General features: G+C 40.8%; 1 protein-coding gene across 1 annotated transcript in view; it reads left to right on the forward strand.

Annotated features, from left to right (window-relative positions):
* LOC138969292 (adhesion G protein-coupled receptor L4-like) overlaps nucleotides 1–23,079 on the forward strand; it is a 52,889-nt gene that overhangs the window by 16,489 nt on the left and 13,321 nt on the right. The window contains exons 2-17 of the mRNA XM_070342046.1: nucleotides 228–287; nucleotides 1,491–1,735; nucleotides 3,160–3,307; nucleotides 4,715–4,899; nucleotides 5,453–5,606; nucleotides 6,248–6,449; nucleotides 7,862–8,145; nucleotides 8,362–8,472; nucleotides 11,200–11,312; nucleotides 12,887–13,099; nucleotides 13,319–13,387; nucleotides 13,911–14,064; nucleotides 19,810–19,941; nucleotides 21,196–21,274; nucleotides 22,220–22,343; nucleotides 22,786–22,844. Coding sequence (XP_070198147.1) covers nucleotides 242–287; nucleotides 1,491–1,735; nucleotides 3,160–3,307; nucleotides 4,715–4,899; nucleotides 5,453–5,606; nucleotides 6,248–6,449; nucleotides 7,862–8,145; nucleotides 8,362–8,472; nucleotides 11,200–11,312; nucleotides 12,887–13,099; nucleotides 13,319–13,387; nucleotides 13,911–14,064; nucleotides 19,810–19,941; nucleotides 21,196–21,274; nucleotides 22,220–22,343; nucleotides 22,786–22,844 — 2,318 coding nt within the window. The 5' untranslated portion in view covers nucleotides 228–241. The remainder of the gene's footprint in view (nucleotides 1–227; nucleotides 288–1,490; nucleotides 1,736–3,159; nucleotides 3,308–4,714; nucleotides 4,900–5,452; nucleotides 5,607–6,247; nucleotides 6,450–7,861; nucleotides 8,146–8,361; nucleotides 8,473–11,199; nucleotides 11,313–12,886; nucleotides 13,100–13,318; nucleotides 13,388–13,910; nucleotides 14,065–19,809; nucleotides 19,942–21,195; nucleotides 21,275–22,219; nucleotides 22,344–22,785; nucleotides 22,845–23,079) is intronic.

A 23,079-nucleotide genomic window follows, 5' to 3' on the forward strand; every position in this document is an offset into this window, starting at 1 on the left:
ACATATTTTGCATTTTGCAATATCAGAAGCTGAAAATCGTTGGTCAAGGCAGACAGGATACCTGGGATTTACGTAAAGAAAACGGAGAAAAAACTGGCACGAAAAGATAGGGGATAGTTACAAATAGTCATATTCATGAGATTATAGAACAAGAAAGTCTGTATTTTACAGATACCACACTGTATACACATGCAACAATTACAAGTTGACTTGTCTTTCTGTTGCAGACCTGTGCTTTACCATGCAGTTTCTGCTCAGCCTACTATCACTTGCTCTCTGCATTCTAGGTGAGTTGAAATTCTCAAGAGATTGTTGGCACAGGTAAACATACTGTGTACAAAATTAGTCAATAAGTGTCAAAAATGTAGGTTTAATAACATTGTGTTTGTTTGTTGTTTGTTTGTTGTTTGTTTGCTTGTTTGTTTGTTTGCTTGTGTGTATGTTTGGTTGGTTGGTTGGTTGGTTGGTTGTGTGTTTGTTTGGTTGGTTGGTTGTGTGTTTGTTTGGTTGGTTGGTTGGTTTGTTTGGTTGGTTTCTGTGGGGTTGCGTGTCTGTATGTTAGGTTCGGTTGGTTGGTTATTAGTTTATATGTTTGTTTGTTCGTTGGTTTGTTTGCTTGCTTCTTTGTGTGTGTTTCTTTGTTTATTTGTTTGTTTATTTGTTTGTTTTATACACGCTGAGTACACTGTATAGCATTACAATACGTTTTTTCTCAAAAGCTCTACTGCCTCAAACAGATGAATGATATCGTCCTTCCAGCAAAACTGTTGAGTTTTGGAATGTGTTCAAGTCTGTTTGTTTGTTTAACGCCCAGCCGAAGGGCCATATCAGGGCGGTGCTGCTTTGACATATAACGTGCGCCACACACAAGACAGAAGTCGCAGCACAGGCTTCATGTCTCACCCAGTCACATTATTCTGACACCGGACCACTAGCACTAACCCCATAATGCCAGACGCCAGGCGGAGCAGCCACTAGATTGCCAATTTTAAAGTCTTAGGTATGACCCGGCCGGGGTTCGAACCCACGACCTTCCGATCACGGGGCGGACTCCTTACCACTAGGCCAACCGTGGCGGTCATGTGTTCAAGTGAAAGAATGCTGTTTAATTATCCGATATGAAAGCCCGGCCATTTCTGAGATGTTGGGTCGAACCGTCTACACTGTTCTTTATGTCCTGCTTTCACGAGTCTTTACAGTGCTATTTGTTCGTTTCTTACTTGGTTTGAAAGCATGTACAGCTCACCGTCTCAGATCTGGTCAGCCTTTTTTTTTTTATGGAATCATACCATCCCTCCAATTAGTCACGTACCAAAAATTAATCGCCAACCTTTGTGCTGTCTGCGCGCAGTTGGAATTCATTGATGAATTATATTTGTAATGTTTGTAAGAGACTGACAAGATCTCAGATGGCGAGCAGAATTAGAAGTTTTCACGAGAAGGAACGTGTCTTTAAACAATGCCCCCTCCCACCCCTCTTCTCTGTTCAGGAGCAAACGCAGCGTGTCAGCTGGGTGATAGTCCAATATCTCTGACGTCATGGAGCGGGAGTCTTAGCAGTCCGGGCTGGAACATCAAACAGTATCCTAGCGACCAGGACTGTCTGTGGAAGATCAAGGTCAGCCAAGGAAGCCGGATCAAGTTGACCTTCACCAAGTTCGACCTTGAGGATGGTTACTTTCGAAACAGTCCTCCCAAGGTCAATGAAAAGCTGATGTGCAATGACGCCGTGAAGGTTAGTCTACGGATTATTTTTAACTAAATGTGTGTGGGGGGGGGAAGGGGTGGGTGGTACTGCGGGGTGCGGGGGGGGGTGGGGTGGGGATGTAGAAGCTCTCTCTCTCTCTCTCTGTCTCTCTCTCTATCTTTCTCTCTCTCTCTCTCTCTCTCTCTCTCTCTCTCTCTCTCTCTCTCTCTCTCATTTATTCCATTTGCTTTAGTACACCTTTTTTTTTTACGGTGTTGGCTCTACTCACATTTCCTAAACTCGCACTGCCCATTCCAAAAACAAACTTGGTTAATTCGACGAAAATATTAATGAATGACATATCTATTCAATATGCATGTTTCACTCATAGATGATTTCTGTTGTTATTGTTGTTATTGGTTTTTGTTGTTGTTGTTGTTTTGTTGTTGGTGGTGGTGGAGGTGGTGGTGGTGGTAGTGTTTTGTTTTGTTTTAAACTATGTCCATCCATGCCCAATGTCCCATGGTTTCAACGGATCACTTATCCCTTGTTTTTTGGGGTTGTTTTTTGGAGACGATGTCAGTGAAGAATTTAAAGACTACTTTTCTCATGTGGACGTCTGCACTACACACTCATCTTTAACAGTATGACTACCGGTGTAGGATCCGGTCCGGTCCCCCCTCTGAAGTAGTCCCCCGGGGGACCAATTCGTGGCAAAAACTGCTCTATAATGGTCCCCCCTTAGACATCCAGCCTCGTTTTTCTTGTTACAATGTTAGTAATGTTACCAGCAATTTTAGAGAAAAGAAAGGAAAGAATCAGAGACTGGTTTCATTTCTTCTTATCAGTATTTATTTATTATTCATTTTATTTCATGTCATTTTTCTTTTGAACGGCATTATAAATCAGATCTATTTTATGTTCTGCAAAATATAGTCAAACAAAGAGATTGCTGTCTGTGCACTACATAATACCGGACGAAGATATAGATTGAAAATGGCTTGAATGCCTAAGAACAACGAGGCTGGATGTCTAAGGGGGGACCATTATAGAGCAGTTTTTGCCACGAATTGGTCCCCCGGGGGACTACTTCAGAGGGGGGACCGGACCGGATCCTACACCGGCACGGTTGGCCTAGTGGTAAGGCGTCCGCCCCGTGATCGGGAGGTCGTGGGTTCGAACCCCGGCCGGGTCATACCTAAGACTTTAAAATTGGCAATCTAGTGGCTGCTCCGCCTGGCGTCTGGCATTATGGGGTTAGTGCTAGGACTGGTTGGTCCGGTGTCAGAATAATGTGACTGGGTGAGACATGAAGCCTGTGCTGCGACTTCTGTCTTGTGTGTGGCGCACGTTATATGTCAAAGCAGCACCGCCCTGATATGGCCCTTCGTGGTCGGCTGGGCGTTAAGCAAGCAAACAAACAAACAAACAGTATGACTGTATTTTTATTTATTTTTAAACCTCTATTTCAGGTTGTTGATGGCGCAATAAGCTCCTTGTTTTCGGGATGTCAGTCGGACGGTCTAGGCCGGACTTTCGAATCTACAGGAAATGAAATGTCCATCTATTTTAAAACGGATGAAAGTACTCAAAAAGCTGGATTTCAAGCAACATATGAAGGTTAGTGATGCATTTTTGCTACTTTCTTCATTTTGCATTCAGGCAATACTTGACTGAATTAGTTCACGAGGGAAGAGGGGAGCTATGTCTTCCTAGGTGTATGTGTGTGTGTGTGTGTGTGTGTGTGTGTGTGTGTGTGTGTGTGTGTGTGTGTGTGTGTGTGTGTGTGTATATGTGTGTGTGTTCTCAACAACAATATATTCAATGGGTCTTTCAGAAAATTGACTTAGATATTATTGAGGGCGTTCGCCTGAGCCTTGTTTCGCCGTTTAAAAAATCAAAATGTTATAGCGGTATGTAATGACGTCATTTTGGCATTAAAACTAAATTTTGAAGCAGCACTCAGGCGCAGGCATGTTGGAAGCTATTTTAATTGTGTTTTGTTTTTCTCATTTCTTGAAAAATAGCTGCATGCAACAAACCTTTTAGAAGCCAGTCAACTTAAAGTTATTCTGCAAAAGGGAAAATCATTGTTTATACTAATAGCATCTAATAAAAAGATAACTACATGCTGTAAAACCTAAAACGGCTGTGGAAGAATACACAAACGTCCGTACCTGTGAGCACTGAACACACCTTAAATAAGCATTTAATGTTTTTCTTCGCCAAAGATTGTATCCAAACATGAAGTGTTTTTTTTGTTGTGTCTATGCCTACATAAATTACAGGAATATTGCTCTAAGTGAAACACAATGAAAAGCAGTAGGGTGTGCCAGTACCAAAGTTTTGGTCAACAGGGTGTCATTTGTGATTCAAACCCTTCTCAGTACTGATGCTATTGTTATATATAAACCAGATTAATTTCACTGCTTTACATAATAGAAAGCAGTAGTTTGTGCCAATACAAGCTGTGGGACCGAATTGTTTCCTCTTTATTTCACAAGCCATACCCACTAGTAACGCCATTGTTATGTTTGAACTTTAGGCGTGTCAGTGTTAAGAACTTAAGACATAACGGAAAGCAATAAAAGTATGCTTATCTTCCCACCAGTACTACATGGAGAGAAAAAAAACCACGTTAATGTCCAAAATGATTACTAAAATGCATCCAGTGATCACACCTCGCGTAGCACATACCGGTATTACGTAAAAGGTAAAAACAATAAAACCAGATACAGACCAGGCATTACGTCACGGTAACCTAGCTGCCTAATAGATACAAGGTTGATAACCTGATTTGAATAAAGGAACACTGTCAAATACAATCAAAATCGATACTACTTTCTTTCTTTATTTGGTGTTTAACGTCGTTTTCAACCACGAAGGTTATATCGCGACGGATCGATACTACTGATCGGTTTTCTTTTCCAATGATTTCAAATAAAAACCTGCAAAATATTTGACAATTCCATTTAACGCGAACAGTATGTATCCAATGGTGATGCTTTCGATGATTACAAATTCCAGGCATATGTGAGTCCAACATAACGGAAGGCGGTTTCCTGGAGTCTCCTGGTTACCCAAACCCTCCACCAGATGGCGTGACGTGTGAATGGAACGTGACGTCACAGAATCAGCAGATCATCTACATCCGGCCTGATGAGAACGACACGAAACACGTTCTGCCGGACTGCGGTTCTAAACTGCTGAATGTACGTCATATGCGGATGAATATAAGTGTTTCCGTCTCTATTTCTCTCTACTATGCACACCCCATGCATGTCTGTCCGTCTACCTGTGCTTTCTGGCTGGGTGTGATGGTGATGGCGGTACTACTGTTGTTGTTGTTGTTGTTGTTGTTGTTGTTGTTGTTGTTGTTGTTGTTGTTGTTGTTGTTGTTTTGTATTGTTTTGTTTTTGTGTTTTGTTGCTGCTGCTTGAATGCTAAACGTTCCCTTGTCATTAGAATTTGATTACTCCGAAAGCGGCGTATGGCTGCCTAAATGGCGGGGTAAAAATGGTCATACACGTAAAAGCCGTGGGAGTTTCAGCCCATGAACGAACAAACAATTAGAATTTGAAACTAGCTAGCTATCTGGCCTACTTTTACCACGATCGTATCCAGCAGATTTTAGCCTCAAATCTTCCATCGTTGGACTGTTGAAGAAGACGCACGAGTATAATATTAGAAATACGTACATGTCGAATAAAACTTGCATCTGGTCATTATTTCCCTTATATTGAATAATTATCTTCATCTGTTAAGTGGGAAACTACACGAAGCGTAACAGGAGTGGCTGACAAAAACCAAGAACTGTGTCGAGGTGACTCAAAGATCGTCACCATATCTGATGTCCTGGTAACGTACAACCCAGCTACCAACAACACGTGGACTGGGCGCCTCTACCTTGACTACAGCAGTGAGTCCATTTACAGTCAGCTTGCATTGTTTGTTTGTTTGTTTGTTTGTTTGTTTGTTTATTTGTTTGTTTGTTTATTTGTTTGTTTTCATTTGTTTGTTTCTTTCTTTGTGTTTTTATTTTTTTATTTTTTTTATTTTTTAAAAATTGTTTTATTGTTTGTTTGTCTATTTTGTGTTTCTTTGTTTCATGTGTATGTGTTAAAACAAGGCAGCACTTCACCAATTTGATCACACATACTTGCCACTTCTTAAAGTAATGAAAAGAAATGGCCACAAGGACGGACGGGTGCAGGGCGCATGCCAAACAAACATCCTTGTTTCGAGGATTCAATACCATTATATATATACCACGACAACGACTAAGAAAAATAACTTTCTTAAGGGGAAATTTCGAAAAAAATTCCAATTTAAATTCTTGTCTGCGTCATTCCTTTTGTCATTTTGCTTTCTGCCATTTCCGAATACGCAACACACATTGCCAAGCGATCAGCCTTCAACATTATTTTTCTATTGTGTATTGTGTTCGTCCCTTTCAAATATCAACTGATTAAGGTTGAAGTGAATAATTTTCCGCTAAATAAACTTACCTGCTTTTGTTTTTCTTTCTTCTTGTAAAATCGAATTGTTTTCTGCCAACAGCAAAGGCGGGTTGTGAGAGGTACTGTGACAACGGCTTTCAGTGCATGAAGGGCCGGTCAGGGTTTGATCCCGGCGACTACCGCTGTCTGTGCGATGACCCGTACTCTGGACGCAACTGTGAGATCTACACTGACCCCTGTGACGTACACAACTGTAGCGGTGTAGGCACGTGCGTCACTGCTGCTGATAGAGCCAATTTCGAGTGAGTAGTTAAATCAGTGTTTGAAACCCTTTTCTACTAAAAGCCTTTTTTCCGCCTGTTGAAGGCCCGTTTTCCGCTTGTCAAAAAGCCCGAGGCTTGTTATCCTAGGATTATGTCTTTTACTTAAAATTATGCTCATGATGCACCCAGGGCTCTCCAAAGTGCGCGTCCCTGCGTACTATACGCACTAAAAGCCGAAATCACGTACTAGAAATGTATTGAGGCCGGGGTCTCGGGACGCACTTAACCTATAAAGAGCGGGCCCAGGGACGCACTGCATTTCCACTATCGTGCGTACTGTAGATACTCTTTTCAGACTGTAGTCGTCAGTCAATTATAGTGCAAGCACAAATGCCAATTTCACGCCGGAACGAGTGTGTGTTCCATTTAACAAGGTATAGTTAAAGTGTCCTCTTCGAATATTCTGATGAAAAAAGACACCTAGTACCTCATATCACACTGTGTGTGATAACAATGTGTTATATGAACACAGGGGGTATAGGCAAGGCAATGCAAGGCAATGCAATATTTATTTCAGGGACCATGGACTCTTGGGACCCTCTAAAACTCCGCGTAGGGGGGCCATGGACCCTCTAAACATTAAAAGTGCGGGTCCCGGGACTCTCTAGGGCGGGCGTGGGGAGCCCTGTTTACCCTCTTCTTCTTCTTCTTCTTCTTCTTCTTCTTCTTCTTCTTCTTCTTCTTCTTCTTCTTCTTCTTCTTCTTCTTCTTCTTCTTCTTCTTCTTCTTCTTCTTCTTCGTTCATGGGCTTAGACTCCCACGTTCACTCATGTTTTTAGCACGAGTGGAATTTTACGTGTATGACCGTTTTTACCCTGCCATTTAGGCAGTCTTACGCCGCTTTCGGGGGAGGCATGCTGGGTATTTTCGTGTTTCTATAACCCACCTGGGCGGAGGCGACCACGGTGCAAGGGAAGCTCTATGGCAGTCTGGACGACCTATACAGCGCACGGCAACATTTGCGCGGAGAACCGGCGTTTCCATCTGAGTGATCGACAAGAAGAAGAAGAAGATAACCCACCGAACTCTGACATGGATTACAGGATCTTTTCCGTGCGCACCTGGTCTTGTGCTTGCGTGTACACACGAAGGGGGTTAAGTCACTAGCAGGTCTGCACATAAGTTGACCTGGGAGATCGGAAAAATCTCCACTCTTAACTCACCAGGCAGCAGCCACTGGGATTCGAACTCACGACCTCCCGATTTGGAGGCCGATGTCTTACCACCACGCCACTGCGCCCGTCCCCTGTGTACCAAACAGTTACTTCCCTTGAAATATTTACAATTCCAGGTGGATAACATACAATAAATGGCTGAACAGAAAGATTTTTTTATTGTCATTATGACCTTCGCTAGATAAGGTCTATCTGCATGTCTCTTGATCTTCGCAGGTGTGACTGCCAGCCCGGCTTTTCTGGCGGAGAGTGTGAAATAGAGCTGGACCCTTGCCAAAATCTCACCTGCCTGAACGGAGGAACCTGTGAGAAGCAGAACGCCACCCTGGCTAAATGCAACTGTCCTCCAAGATTCGAACCCCCGGACTGCCGCGCACCGACCAGCCCTTGCGCTTCGTCGCCATGTCAACACAGCGGTACATGTATGAAGGACGGCACTGGCGGGTTCACCTGCACCTGTACGCCTGAGTACACTGGCACCCTGTGTACCATACTGGATGGTGAGCTTGCTTGTACTTGTTCTTTTTCTACTTACGTCAATGTACTATGATCGTGATGCAATCGACCAGCAAGCTTATAACTTATGAAGTCGTGTGGACGCCGCGGTTGCAACCAACATTTTTGCGACAAGCCATTCAGACACAGCAACCTTTTCATGCCAACCCCGCGAAGATTAAACAAAGCGAATTTGACCGTTTCTGTCTTTGTTTGTCCAGGGGAAGCCCACTGCACAGACGAGTTGGACAGCACGGTGGGGAGTGGTATCCGATGGGTGGACACATTGGCTGGCTACCATGACGAACAACCATGTCCCACTGGCATTACTGGTATGTGCCTCCTTATCCCTGTGTTTCACATATTAAAGCTACCTCCTGATAAATTAAAATACCGTACAGTTTTTGAAAAACAAACACCTTCAAGCACCATCAGTTATTGGGAGCATCCGGCCATGTTTCTCACGTCTTCCCTTTTTCTGACCTGACATCAGCACGCAGACATCAGACATTACGTAAACATCAGCTGACTAACTGACCACCTGACTGACTGAAGGACAGACGGGCAAACAGACTGACAGAAGGAAGGTGGGATCCACAAAAACAGGAAGGAACAAGTCGCGTAAGGCGAAAATACAATATTTAGTCAAGTAGCTGCCATTTTTCAGCAAGACCGTATACTCGTAGCATCGTCAGTCCACCGCCCATGGCAAAGGCAGTGAAATTGACAAGAAGAGCGGGGTAGTAGTTGCGCTAAGAAGGATAGCACGCTTTTCTGTACCTCTCTTTGTTTTAACTTTCTGAGCGTGTTTTTAATCCAAACATATCATATCTATATGTTTTTGGAATCAGGAACCGACAAGGAATAAGATGAAAGTGTTTTTAAATTGATTTGGACAATTTAATTTTGATAATAATTTTTATATATTTAATTTTCAGAGCTTGTTTTGAATCCGAATATAACATATTTATATGTTTTTGGAATCAGCAAATGATGGAGAATAACATAAACGTAAATTTGGATCGTTTTATAAATTTTTATTTTTTTTTACAATTTTCAGATTTTTAATGACCAAAGTCATTAATTAATTTTTAAGCCACCAAGCTGAAATGCAATACCGAACCCCGGGCTTCGTCGAAGATTACTTGACCAAAATTTCAACCAATTTGGTTGAAAAATGAGGGCGTGACAGTGCCGCCTCAACTTTCACGAAAAGCCGGATATGACGTCATCAAAGACATTTATCAAAAAAATGAAAAAAACGTATGGGGATTTCATACCCAGGAACTCTCATGTCAAATTTCATAAAGATCGGTCCAGTAGTTTAGTCTGAATCGCTCTACACACACACACACACACACACACACGCACGCACACACACACATACGCACATACACCACGACCCTCGTTTCGATTCCCCCTCGATGTTAAAATATTTAGTCAAAACTTGACTAAATATAAAAAGTAAAGACAAGTAAAGAAAGGAAGGAAGGGCTAGACGTGTTTGCTTCGTGCCAATGTGTGCTTTCAGACACGGCCAAAAAGAGGATGAAATAAAGTCGCGTGTTCGTTTTATTTAGTCAAGTTTTGACTAAATATTTTAACATCGAGGGGGAATCGAAACGAGGGTCGTGGTGTATGTGCGTGTGTGCGTGTGTGTGTGTGTCTGTGTGTGTGTCTGTGTGTGTGTGTGTGTGTGTAGAGCGATTCAGACTAAACTACTGGACCGATCTTTATGAAATTTGACATGAGAGTTCCTGGGTATGAAATCCCCGAACGTTTTTTTCATTTTTTTGATAAATGTCTTTGATGACGTCATATCCGGCTTTTCGTGAAAGTTGAGGCGGCACTGTCACGCCCTCATTTTTCAACCAAATTGGTTGAAATTTTGGTCAAGTACTCTTCGACGAAGCCCGGGGTTCGGTATTGCATTTCAGCTTGGTGGCTTAAAAATTAATTAATGACTTTGGTCATTAAAAATCTGAAAATTGTAAAAAAAATTAAAAATTTATAAAACGATCCAAATTTACGTTTATCTTATTCTCCATCATTTGCTGATTCCAAAAACATATCAATATGTTATATTTGGATTAAAAACAAGCTCTGAAAATTAAATATATAAAAATTATTATCAAATTTTTTTTTTCGAAATCAATTTAAAAACACTTTCATCGTATTCCTTGTCGGTTCCTGATTCCAAAAATATATAGATATGATATGTTTGGATTAAAAACACGCTCAGAAAGTTAAAACGAAGAGAGGTACAGAAAAGCGTGCTATCCTTCTTAGCGCAACGAATACCCCGCTCTTCTTGTCAATTCCACGGGCACTGCCTTTGCCACGGGCGGTGGAGTGACGATGCTACGAGTATACGGTCTTGCTGCGTTCAGTTTCATTCTGTGAGTTCGACAGCTACTTGACTAAATATTGTATTTTCGCCTTGCGCGACTTGTTTTATGTTTGTTATTGTCTCAGGTGCAAGGAAATTGCTTCTGCAAAGCTCTTACTTATTCATGTTGCGCAATCACCCCATATATGCATTTAGAGTGTTTACCTCAATTGTGACCCTCCACAACGGAATGAGTCGCTTGTCACCTTTGCATGATTTTCATATTTTTACATTTTCCTAAATCCTTTTTTTGCTCTATCCAGTGGTGAAACCCGTTTTAGAAAAGAACGAAAACTGTTCGAGTTATAAGCCTGTGACTAAGGTGACCCTCATACTGTTACCACAGTCCCCCCGGCCTTATATTAAGCCTAGCGCAGAACTGCGCGAGGTGACATGCGACTCATTTCGTGGTGGAGGGTCACAATTTGTTTCTCCGACAATAAAACAGGGCTCTGCCTCGTTTGACTTAAGATTATCTGCGTCAAAGGAGACCAGTTTCTTACAAGAGGACTACCGAAGACACAATATGCGTTGAGTTTTGTTGATTGCTGTGGCGTGGTGACAGGCACAGCAAAAATGGACTGCATCAAAGATGACCAGCCTCTTACAAAACTTCTATCGAAGACACAATATACGTTGAGTTTTGTTGATTATTGTTGCGTGCTTACAGGCTCAGCTAAAAGGAACTGCATCAAGGACGACCAGTCCCCTACTGGGGGGTTGTGGAGGAGGCCTGACCTGTCTGACTGTGTCAGCCCCGCTGTCCTGCAGCTTGCACGTGATGTAAGGATTGTCTATCTTGCTCTCGGCCTTCAGTAACTGCATGCACTGGATTTTCATTAATGTCAATGGATTCTCAGTAACGGATTTTCAGTTGTTAATTTTCTGTAGTGGATTTTCAGTAAAGAATTGTAAGTAACGTCAATCGATTTTCAGTAACGTCAATGCATTTTCAGGAATGGATTCTCAGTAACGTCAATGGATTTTCAGTAAATGTTTAATGGATTTTCATTAATTGATTTTCATTTATTGATTTTCATTCATTGATTTTAATTCATTTATTTTTTATTAGTGGATTTTCAGGAATGGGTTTTTAGACTTGCATTTCCATTATTGCCAATGATTTTTCAGGAATGGATTCTTCAAATAATTTGTATTCATTGATTTTAATGGATTATCCAATGCATGTTCAGTTGTGGATTTTCAGTAGTGGATATTCAGATATGGACTTCAAGCAATCAATATTCAGTAACGTGAATGGATTTTCGGTAAGGTGTTTCAGTAATGGATTCTCAGTAACATCGATTGACACTCATTCTTAAAGCTTACTTCTGTTGGCGTGAAACAAAAAGAAAGGTACGTAGCGACAAAAATGAAACCCTACCACAAGAAAACAACAAGTCGCGTAAGGCGAAAATACAACATTTAGTCAAGTAGCTGTCGAACTCACAGAATGAAACTGAACGCAATGCCATTTTTCAGCAAGACCGTATACTCGTAGCATCGTCAGTCCACCGCGCACGGCAAAGGCAGTGAAATTGACAGGAAGAGCGGGGTAGTAGTTGCGCTAAGAAGGATAGCACGCTTTTCTGTACCTCTCTTTGTTTTAACTTTGTGAGCGTGTTTTTAATCCAAACATATCATATCTATATGTTTTTGGAATCAGGAACCGACAAGGAATAAGATGAAAGTGTTTTTAAATTGATTTCAAAAATTTAATTTTGATAATAATTTTTATATATTTAATTTTCAGAGCTTGTTTTTAATCCGAATATAACATATTTATATGTTTTTGGAATCAGCAAATGATGGAGAATAAGATGAACGTAAATTTGGATCGTTTTAGAAAAAAATAATATTTTTTACAATTTTTAGATTTTTAATGACCAAAGTCATCAAGTAATTTTTAAGCTACCAAGCTGAAATGCAATACCGAAGTCCGAGCTTCGTCGAAGACTGCTTGATCAAAATTTTAACCAATTTGGTTGAAAAATGAGAGCGTGACAGTGCCGCCTCAACTTTCACGAAAAGCCGGATATGACGTCATCAAAGACATTTATCAAAAAAATGAAAAAAACGTTCGGGGATATCATACCCAGGAACTCTCATGTCAAATTTCATAAAGATCGGTCCAGTAGTTTGGTCTGAATCGCTCTACACGCACGCACACACGCACACACGCACACACGCACACACATACACCACGACCCTCGTTTCGATTCCCCCTCGATGTTAAAACATTTAGTCAAAACTTGACTAAATGTAAAAACATTATTAAACAATGTAAAATCGCTGAATTTTTTTCTTCTTCTGACATACCTGAATTGCATTCCTGATTTTATGTTTTTTGGTTACAGTCACGGGCTCTGACACAAGCAGGAGTCGAAGGTGACGTGCTGTATAACGTCACTCGTCGCCTTGCCAACGTGACGTCAGTGCTGAAGGGGAAGGAGGAGGTGCCGATGTTGTACCCTGGAGATCTTCTCAGTGCAACCGATGTCCTGGGGGATATCTCCAGAGGTGTCGTCAATGCTCTGTCCGTTGACGAAGACCCTCCTGGGTTAGCGCAGGTAATTATGTGGGGTTGATTTCAAGAACAGTGCCCCAAACAGGAGGGCTAGTTGGTTGGTACTAACCGAGGTAGATTTCAGTGTATAATTATGTTGTGTTGCATTTCTAGCCTGTTTGCTTGTGTGTGTGTGTTTTTTTTTAATTTTTTTTTATTTATTTACTTGTTGTGTCCTTACATGCATGTAAGACATTTACCTGACTGCACATGTGTGTTTCAGTATTTCACATCGTCGATCGACAACATTGTTGACCCAGGCACAATGAACGTGTGGAAAAACGCCAGGGTGGTGAGTGTTCGGTGTGCCAGCTTTACGACAACAAATTCAATTTTTGTTAAGTATGTAGTTTGTTAACTTGTGAGTGAATAAATACGTTAGTTATTTTGTTGGCTGACCCGTGAATTCCCGTATGAATTCCAGAAAAGTAGGCATGTGCAACTGACGACAGGTTTATAATTGTATACGACAATATTGTTCTTGTTGCAAAGATCTGTTGTGATGTTTTCTTTGTCAATCGTTTGCTGTTGTCTTTCTTCCCTTTTCTACTTCACGCCGCTTTTCAAACTTTTTTCTGATGTTTTTGTTTTCGTTCGTTTTCGATTCGTTTATTTTCATAATTATTTGTCCGTGTTTGGGTCGGTGGGTAGTTTTTACTAAACCTACCATACTACCTTTTATTTTTACAACACAAATCATACATTCAGCTCAGTCAGACAGTGTTCGGTCAAGAAAGGTTGTATGCACAAACATGTATCAAATGCAAAATAAAAAGCATTTCATTCTTTTAAAATAAATTGTTTGTCCCTCACAGCACCTGGTTGAGAACAAAGTGACGTCATTGCTGACGTCAGCACAGCGTTTTGCGGAGAACCTGGTCAGACGTCAGAACGGTGTCCACATCATGTCAAGATCCCTGTCACCGGGAATGTCGTATTCTTTACTCAGCGCTGCTGCTGATAATGTTGGTAAGTGTTGTTTGTTTGTTTGTTTGTTTGTTTGTTTGCTTAACGCCCAGCCGACCACGAAGGGCCATAGCAGGGCGGTGCTGCTTTGACATATAACGTGCGCCACACACAAGACAGAAGTCGCAGCACAGGCTTCATGTCTCACCCAGTCACATTATTCTGACACCGGACCAACCAGTCCTAGCACTAACCCCATAATGCCAGACGCCAGGCGGAGCAGCCACTAGATTGCCAATTTTAAAGTCTTAGGTATGACCCGGCCGGGGTTCAAACCCACGACCTCCCGATCACGGGGCGGACGCCTTACCACTAGGCCAACCGTGCCGGTTGTAAGTGTTGTGCCCATCCTGGATGAAGATCATAATTAAATGAACACTCCTCGTGAAAACAGCCCGGTGTAGCAGTCTATTTTGAAGCAGCCCAGTTTGACCGGGAGGTCATTCTGGGCTAGCCCAGAATGACCTCCCGGTCATTCTAGGCTAGCCTATTTTGACCGGGAGGTCATTCCGGGCTAGTCAGTTTTGACCCCCCCCTAGTCAATTTTGACCCCCCCTGCAAACTTGAAGAATGAGTACATTAAGACCTTTAGAAACAATATGTATGCATATATGTATATAACTACATATATCTAAGGTTTGAGGGGGGGGGGTCATTCTGGGCTAGCCCAGAATGACCTCCCGTCAAAATCAGCTAGCCCAGAATGACCCCCCGGTCAAAACTGACTAGGCCAGTCAGTTTTGACCCCCCCCCCTTTAAACTTCAAGAATAAGTATTTTAACTTTCTAAACCGAAATAAATGTAAATATGGACAATATTTGTTAGAAAAAGGATATTACAAGAAAAAAAGAAAAAAAGTTTCCAAACTTCCCTTCGAACTTCAAGAATAAGTACACTAGGACCTCTCAAAACAAAACATACGCATGTATGTATGCATCTATGCATCTCCCCAGGTTAGGGGGGGGGGGGGGGTCAAAATCAGCTAGCCCAGAATGACCCCCCTTCAAAACTGACTAGGCCAGTCAGTTTTGACCTCCCCTTCAAACTTCAAGAATATGTACTTTAGGGCCTTTTAAAACAAAGTGAATGTATATCTGCACACTATTAGTATTAGTTGAAATTTTTTTTTTTTTTTAAATCGGAAAAAAAACTTACTTAAAAAAAAAAAGTTTTTTGACGCTTCCCTTCAAACTTCAAGAATAGGTACACTAGGTCCTTTTAAAACGAAATGTACGCATATATGTATGCATCTATGCATCCCCATAAGTTTGGGGGGTGAGGGCAGTCATTCTGGGCTAGCCCAGAATGACCTCCCGTCAAAATCAGCTAGCCCAAAATGACCCCCCGGTCAAAACTGACTAGGCTTCAAACTTCAAGAATAAGTACGTTAGGACCTTTTAAAACGATATTTGTTGCAAAAATGATCTAAACAAATAAAAAAAATTGAAAAAAAATTAAAAAAAATTAAAGAAGTTTTTGACACCTCCTTTGAAACTTTAAAAATAAGTACACTAAGACCTTTTAAAACGAAATGTACAAATAAATAAATGCATCTATGCATCTCCACAAGTATAAGGGGGGGGGTCATTCTGGGCTAGCTGATTTTGACCGGGAGGTCATTCTGGGCTAGCCCGGAATGACCCCCCCCCCCCCAAACTTGTGGAGATGCATAGATGCATTCATTTATGCGTACATTTCGTTTTAAAAGGTCCTAGTGTACTTATTTTTGAAGTTCCAAAGGAAGCGTCGAATTTTTTATTTTTTTTTAGAGTTAAGGGTTTTTGTTTTGTTTGTTGTAATATCATTTTTCTAATAAATATTGTCCACATTTACATTCATTTCGGTTTAAAAAGTCTTAAAGTACTAATTCTTGAAGTTTGAAGGGAGGTCAAAACTGACTGGCGTAGTCAGTTTTGACCGGGAGGTCATTCTGGGCTAGCTGATTTTGACCGGGAGGTCATTCTGGGCTAGCCCAGAATGACCCCCCCCCAAAACTTGTGGAGATGCATAGATGCATTCATTTATGCGTACATTTCGTTTTAAAAGGTCCTAGTGTACTTATTTTTGAAGTTTCAAAGGAAGCGTCAAAACTTTTTTTTTTTAAATTTTATTATTTTTTAGATCATTTTTTCCAACAGATTTTGTGCACACATACATATATTTCGTTTTAAATGGTCCTAACGTACTTATTCTTAAAGTTTAAAGGGGGGGTCAAAACTGACTGGCGTAGTCAGTTTTGACCGGGGGGTCATTCTGGGCTAGCTGATTTTGACCGGGAGGTCATTCTGGGCTAGCCCAGAATGACCCCCACCCCCAAACTTGTGGAAATGCATAGATGCATTCATTTATGCGTACATTTCGTTTTAACAGGTCCTAGTGTACTTTTTTTTAAGTTTAAAAGGAAGCGTCAAAACTTTTTATTTAAAAAAAAAATTTTAATTTTAATTTTTTAGATCATTTTTCCAACAGATTTTGTGCACACATACATATATTTCGTTTTAAATGGTCCTAACGTACTTATTCTTAGAGTTTGAAGGGGGGGTCAAAACTGACTGGCCTAGTCAGTTTTGACAGGGGGTCATTCTGGGCTAGCTGATTTTGACCGGGAGGTCATTCTGGGCTAGCCCAGAATGACCCCCCCACCCCCAACTTGTGGAGATGCATAGATGCATTCATTTATGCGTACATTTCGTTTTAAAAGGTCCTAGTGTACTTACATTTTAAGTTTCAAAGGAAGCGTCGAATGGTGGGGGGGGGGGGGGGAGGGGGGTTCAAAACTGACTGGCGTAGTCAGTTTTGACCGGAGGGTCATTCTGGGCTAGCTGATTTTGACCGGGAGGTCATTCTGGGCTAGCCCAGAATGACCCCCCCCCCAAACTTGTGGAAATGCATAGATGCATTCATTTATGCGTACATTTCGTTTTAACAGGTCCTAGTGTACTTTTTTTTGAAGTTTAAAAGGAAGCGTCAAAACTTTTTATTTAAAAAAAAACCATTTTAATTTTAATTTTTTAGATCATTTTTCCAACAGATTTTGTGCACACATACATATATTTCGTTTTAAATGGTCCTAACGTACTTATTCTTAAAGTTTGAAGGGGGGGGGTCAAAACTGACTGGCGTAGTCAGTTTTGACCGGGGGGTCATTCTGGGCTAGCTGATTTTGACCGGGAGGTCATTCTGGGCTAGCCCAGAATTACCCCCCCCCCCCAAACTTGTGGAGATTCATATATGCATTCATTTATGCGTACATTTCGTTTTAAAAGGTCCTAGTGTACTTATTTTTGAAGTTTCAAAGGAAGCGTCAAAAAAAATTTTTTTTTTTTTTTTAGTTAAAAAAAAAAAAAAATTTAGATCATTTTTCCAACAGATTTTGTGCACACATACATATATTTCGTTTTAAATGGTCCTAACGTACTTATTCTTAAAGTTTGAAGGGTGGGTCAAAACTGACTGGCGTAGTCAGTTTTGACCGGGGGGTCATTCTGGGCTAGCTGATTTTGACCGGGAGGTCATTCTGGGCCCAGAATGACCCCCCCCCCCCCCAAACTTGTGGAGATGCATAGATGCATTCATTTATGCGTATATTTCGTTTTAAAAGGTCCTAGTGTACTTATTTTTGAAGTTTCAAAGGAAGCGTCGAAACTTTATTTTTTATTTTTTTTAGAGTTAAGGGTTTTTGTTTTGTTTGTTGTAATATCATTTTTCTAACAAATATTGTCCACATTTACATTCATTTCGGTTTAAAAAGTCTTAAAATACTAATTCTTGAAGTTTGAAGGGGGGGTCAAAACTGACTGGCCTAGTCAGTTTTGACCGGGGGGTCATTCTGGGCTAGCTGATTTTGACCGGGAGGTCATTCTGGGCTAGCCCAGAATGACCCCCCCCACACTTGTGGAGATGCATAGATGCATTCATTTATGCGTACATTTCGTTTTAAAAGGTCCTAGTGTACTTATTTTTGAAGTTTAAAAGGAAGCGTCAAAACTTTTTTTTTTTAATTTTAATTTTTTATATCATTTTTCCAACAGATTTTGTGCACACATACATATATTTCGTTTTAAATGGTCCTAACGTACTTATTCTTAAAGTTTGAAGGGGGGGTCAAAACTGACTGGGGGGGGTCAAAATTGGCTAGCCCAGAATGACCTCCCGGTCAAAATCAGCTAGCCCAGAATGACCTCCCGGTCAAAACTGACTATGTGTGAAAATGGCCTGTTACACCGGCTTACAGTCTCGGATCCGGCTAGGCTTTTGCATGTAATAAGACCATCCCTCCATTTGGTCCACATACCACAAATAAACAGCCTGGGGGATCTCTTTGCACAGTGGGAATTTGTTGATGAATTAATTTTAGAAATGCAGCCATTGGCTTTTAAAGAACTAATTCATCAACAATTCATATTCACGACGGTAGGCATGCACACAGGGTGTTGATTTTTGTTATGTGATCAAGTGGAGGGATGTTCATTTCCTATATACAAGCCTAGCCAGATCTGAGATGTGAAGCTCAACTGTTTCTACGAGCAGGAGTGTGTCTTTAAGGCCAAACAAAATATATGTTGGGTTTAGGGTAACATGACCCCCCAAAAAGGGTCGGTAGGTCGGTTTTTTTAATTAAAAAAATTAATCTCAGTATGGTTCACAAAATGTGCCAGAGGTTGTTTTGGGGGGGATTTTTTTTTGAGAAATGAAAAAAAAAGGTTTAGGGTCGGTCGGGTTACCCTAAACCAACATATATTTTTGTTTGACCTAATGAAACCAGAACGACAGTGACAAAATCATATAACGATGGTCCAAGCGTTCCAAACATAGGCAACGGAAGTGTGAACTATGGATTCAGAGGTATACAGCTTCTGAGAAATATGAAGATGCCGATTCGGCTAATTATTAACATGGCATTATATTGCTGTACATGCGTAAAAGTGTTTTGTGTGTTGTGGTTCTCGTAGACGGCTCGAGTAGATAAGATTTTGTGTACAATTTGTTAGTATGTGTGTGTTATTTCATTCAAACAAAAAGTTACAATAAGGTGCCATTTCGTGTCTGCTTGTGGTAAGCAGCTTAACCTTCATCACTTTTTAATGGCAATTATCATCTTATTATGGCGTTTCTGCGTACACGTACGAAGACACAGAATGTAGAATGCGATTTATTGTACGTTCGTTTTTTAAAGCCTATATTTGTTTTCGGTGATTTGAACCAATTAGTACTTTTATATACTGTTTCAATTTTGGATCCATGGTTTTAGTTCCTATGCTGGTCAATTCTCTTGTCCTTTAGTTGCTTTGCTGGCTTATTCCGTCGTTGGATGGTTACTTGGTCTGTTGGTTGGTTGTACGAGTTTTAGGGACTGCATGTTCAACACTTTAAATCACAATCAGTCACAACGAATCAAGATTGTTTCTGGGTTGTAAAATGTAACTGTTTAACAGAATAGGAACAAAAGACTGCATGTGAAAAGAACAAGAACAAGATAACAGTGAAAATGTATACTCACCAGAAACATGGACAATAAAACACGAATACTTCTTCTGTTCTGACGTTCTTCGTTCTCTTATAATTTCTGTCATCTCTCCTTTTTATGTTGATGTTTTTGTGTGTGTTTTTTTGCTGATGAAGAAACCGCTTATTTTGTTATCGTCGATGTTTCTTGTCAGTTCATTGTTATCTTGCTAACGGTTTAACATTCAGATTCTCTGTTTGATTTTTCCAATGGTTTGATTGTCTTTCCCTTTTTAACACCAGACCTGGTAGTGACGGACTGGAACGTGCCCAACACCAGCTGGAGTCCGTCCTTCCCTGAACTGACCACCACTGGCCACTCCTCCATCCGTCTGCCTCCCGACCTCCTTAACATTGCGCGTGGTGACGGCTCAGGTACGTTCTTCAGCAGATAATAGACAGATCTATATGTGGAACTTTTCAGTACGTGTACGGGAACGTGTACGGGTAACGTCATCAAATCTAGTCTGTACGTCTTGGGTGTACCAAGATCTACACGGTTTGCCTAAACAACGTATAGGAAAACGGATGACTGCATTTGGAACATTGGAGAAGGGTGAGCATCATCTAGACCAATTCTCCCAGACGTGTACGGGTGACGTCATATCTACACGAACATGTCTTGGCTACACGTTTGATCAACTAGAACACTGTAACAATACTGTACAACCCCCCTTTTAAGACCTCCACAGGGCGGGGATGTAGCTCAGTCGGTAGCGCGCTGGATTTGTATCCAGTTGGCCGCTGTCAGCGTGAGTTCGTCCCCACGTTCGGCGAGAGATTTATTTCTCAGAGTCAACTTTGTGTGCAGACTCTCCTCGGTGTCCGAACACCCCCGTGTGTACACACAAGCACAAGACCAAGTGCGCACGAAAAAGATCCTGTAATCCATGTCAGAGTTCGGTGGGTTAAAGAAACACAAAAATACCCAGCATGCTTCCTCCGAAAACGCCGTATGGCTGCCTAAATGGCGGGGTAAAAAAACGATCATACACGTAAAATTCCACTCGTGCAAAAAACACGAGTGTACGTGGGAGTTTCCGCCCACGAACGCAGAAGAAGAAGAAGAAGGAGACCTCCACAAATCTGAGAAATCAGGTCTTGGAAAGGAGGGAGTCTTAAAATGGAGGTCGATTTTCAGAGGTTATGAACTGAACAACTGAAAAAGCAAGGTCTTAAAATGAGAGAAGTCTTGAATTAGGGGGTCTTAAAAGGGGGGTTCAAATGTATTGAGTTTTAAAATGCTTACAACCTGTGGGATTATAGTAACCTAGGTTAATTCGTGTACCTTGAAATTATGTCTGTTTATTTCGATCTAATGAATGTATTAGTTGTCCGTTGTTTTTACCATTTTAATATATCATGGAAGTTTCGAATGATTCTGTTTCTTCCCTGTGCGCAGGCTGTGCTCGACACTGATGACACTCCACACTATCTCCAAAATCTGTTCCTAACCGTTACCTTCCTCACTGTCCATCCCGTGAAATTTTAATTTCTAATGTTGCCATTTTTGTTCGAAGTTGCTCATGTGTTTGCTGAGAGCTCGTATGTTGCCATTTAGATAGAGGAGAACATTGTGTAGACAGAATTTGATTCGCCTTTTATCGCTTTTACTGGTCTCTTTTCCAGACCGTCACGTGAAATTGTACACAGGCCGCTTCTTGTCCATTGCACCTTTGCTGTCACTGAAAGAGTACAGGTATTCCAGGTAAGCAGACGTTAATGATTTACCACAAACTCCTCTGAAACTGTTCAGGTATAAATGTGATCAATTATGTTTTGGTGTTTTTTTAGTGCAATTCTTAATTTTGAGTAAATGTGATGTATTTTATGCCTGTAACCGCCCGACACTGCAAGGCAATTTTCCTTGTTTTTATAAGGACAGTACATTTTTTAGTCTTGAGTCTTGAGTCTATTCCAGGTAGGCAAGAGTTCATGGTTCATCACAAACTCACCTGCAACTTTCAGGAGGTTACTGGGAACAAAACTTGTTCTGTATGTGTACGTTGCTCTTGCTTTTGGTAACCGTTGGTAGTATTCCAAGAATATAATTATCCACACAGTTCTAATGGCTGTGATAAACAAGACTTTTCGGTTTGGAGCTTTGAAAATATACTTATTTCGATGGTTAACATCTAAAATTATATGCTGTATGATTTGTGAATAAGTTTTTTAACGTGAAAGAAATAATCGAACGAGCGGACGCGCGCCCATGGCAGAAAACTCTACCAACAAGTTCGATTACCCCTTATTTTGCCAGAGAAAGATAGATACAAAATTAGATTTTTAAAAATCATAACATACGAGGCAAAATATCTCCCAAAGCCTAAAAAAAGAGTCCTCAAGTGAAGCAATCAGCCCACCCGAAAGCGGCGTATGGCTGTCTGATAAACGGGGTAAAAACGGTCATACACGTAAAAACCCACTCGTGCAAAAATATGAGTGAACGTGGGAGTTTCAGCCCATGAACGAAGAAATAAGAATAAGAAGGCAATCAGCTTGCCCAAAGGGCATCTCACAGCTGTTGTTTACTTATAAAATTAATTAGAGTTTTGATTTCATCGTGGTGTCATAAGCCCGTACCTGTTATGTGTGTACCAGTCAAGTGGTTTTAACAAAAAGTGGTTTTGTTAATTCTTGGTTTTGTTTGCAGGGAGAATGAAGATAATGCAACGAAAATTGTCAACTCGGACATCATTTCGGCTGAGGTGTTGGATCTGCCAAGGAGTGCTTTCTCCAAGTTAAACCACCCCGTCGAAATCACTTTTCGACTGACAGTCAGTGTTTGTTTGCCTTTGCTGTGGTTGTAGCCATTCTACTCTTAATGTTTTTCTCTGTCTTGTTCCTCTCTTTTGAGATTAACATACATTTACAAACGTAAATTGAATGTTATTATTCAGATTGTTTGCTTGAACTCACGTGTATGTGGTAGTTTTTATTTTGAGTCTATTCATTGCAAATCCTAGTTTGGGTATTTGATTTAGGGGCGCTGATTTTTGTTTTATGATTGTTTTGCTGAGAATAAATAGACACTTGCAAACGTTATTTTGATTTCTTTTAAATGTCAATGTAAATTCAAGGTCTTTTTTGAAGAACTTATCCAGAAATGTTGAAAGGAAACTTCGATAACTTTATGTTTATTTTTAGTCTATTTATTGCAAATTCTGACTAAAGTAGTTGCTTTAGATGCCGTGTTTTATGTTTCGTTACCTTTTGCAGGATCCAAGGAAGAGGAAGGATTTGAAAAAGTACTGTGTGTTCATGAACATGACTACAAGGTAAGCTTCTCAATTATCTTATTTTAGTTTTTCTATTAAATCATTTTATAAATGACAGTTGTAATTGCAAATTAATTGACTCAGAGAATGCTTCGTATTTTGGATTGGATTGGATTGGATTGGATAAGATTTACAGTCCAGTGAGGTTACCCTCATGGAAATTCGGGCTGCTTTCTCCCCGGGGAAAGCGAGCTGCCATACATACGGCGCTACCCATATATTTTTTTTCCTGCAT

The sequence above is a fragment of the Littorina saxatilis genome, linkage group LG6 (genome assembly GCF_037325665.1).
Source record: "Littorina saxatilis isolate snail1 linkage group LG6, US_GU_Lsax_2.0, whole genome shotgun sequence".
Lineage (NCBI taxonomy): Eukaryota > Metazoa > Mollusca > Gastropoda > Littorinimorpha > Littorinidae > Littorina > Littorina saxatilis.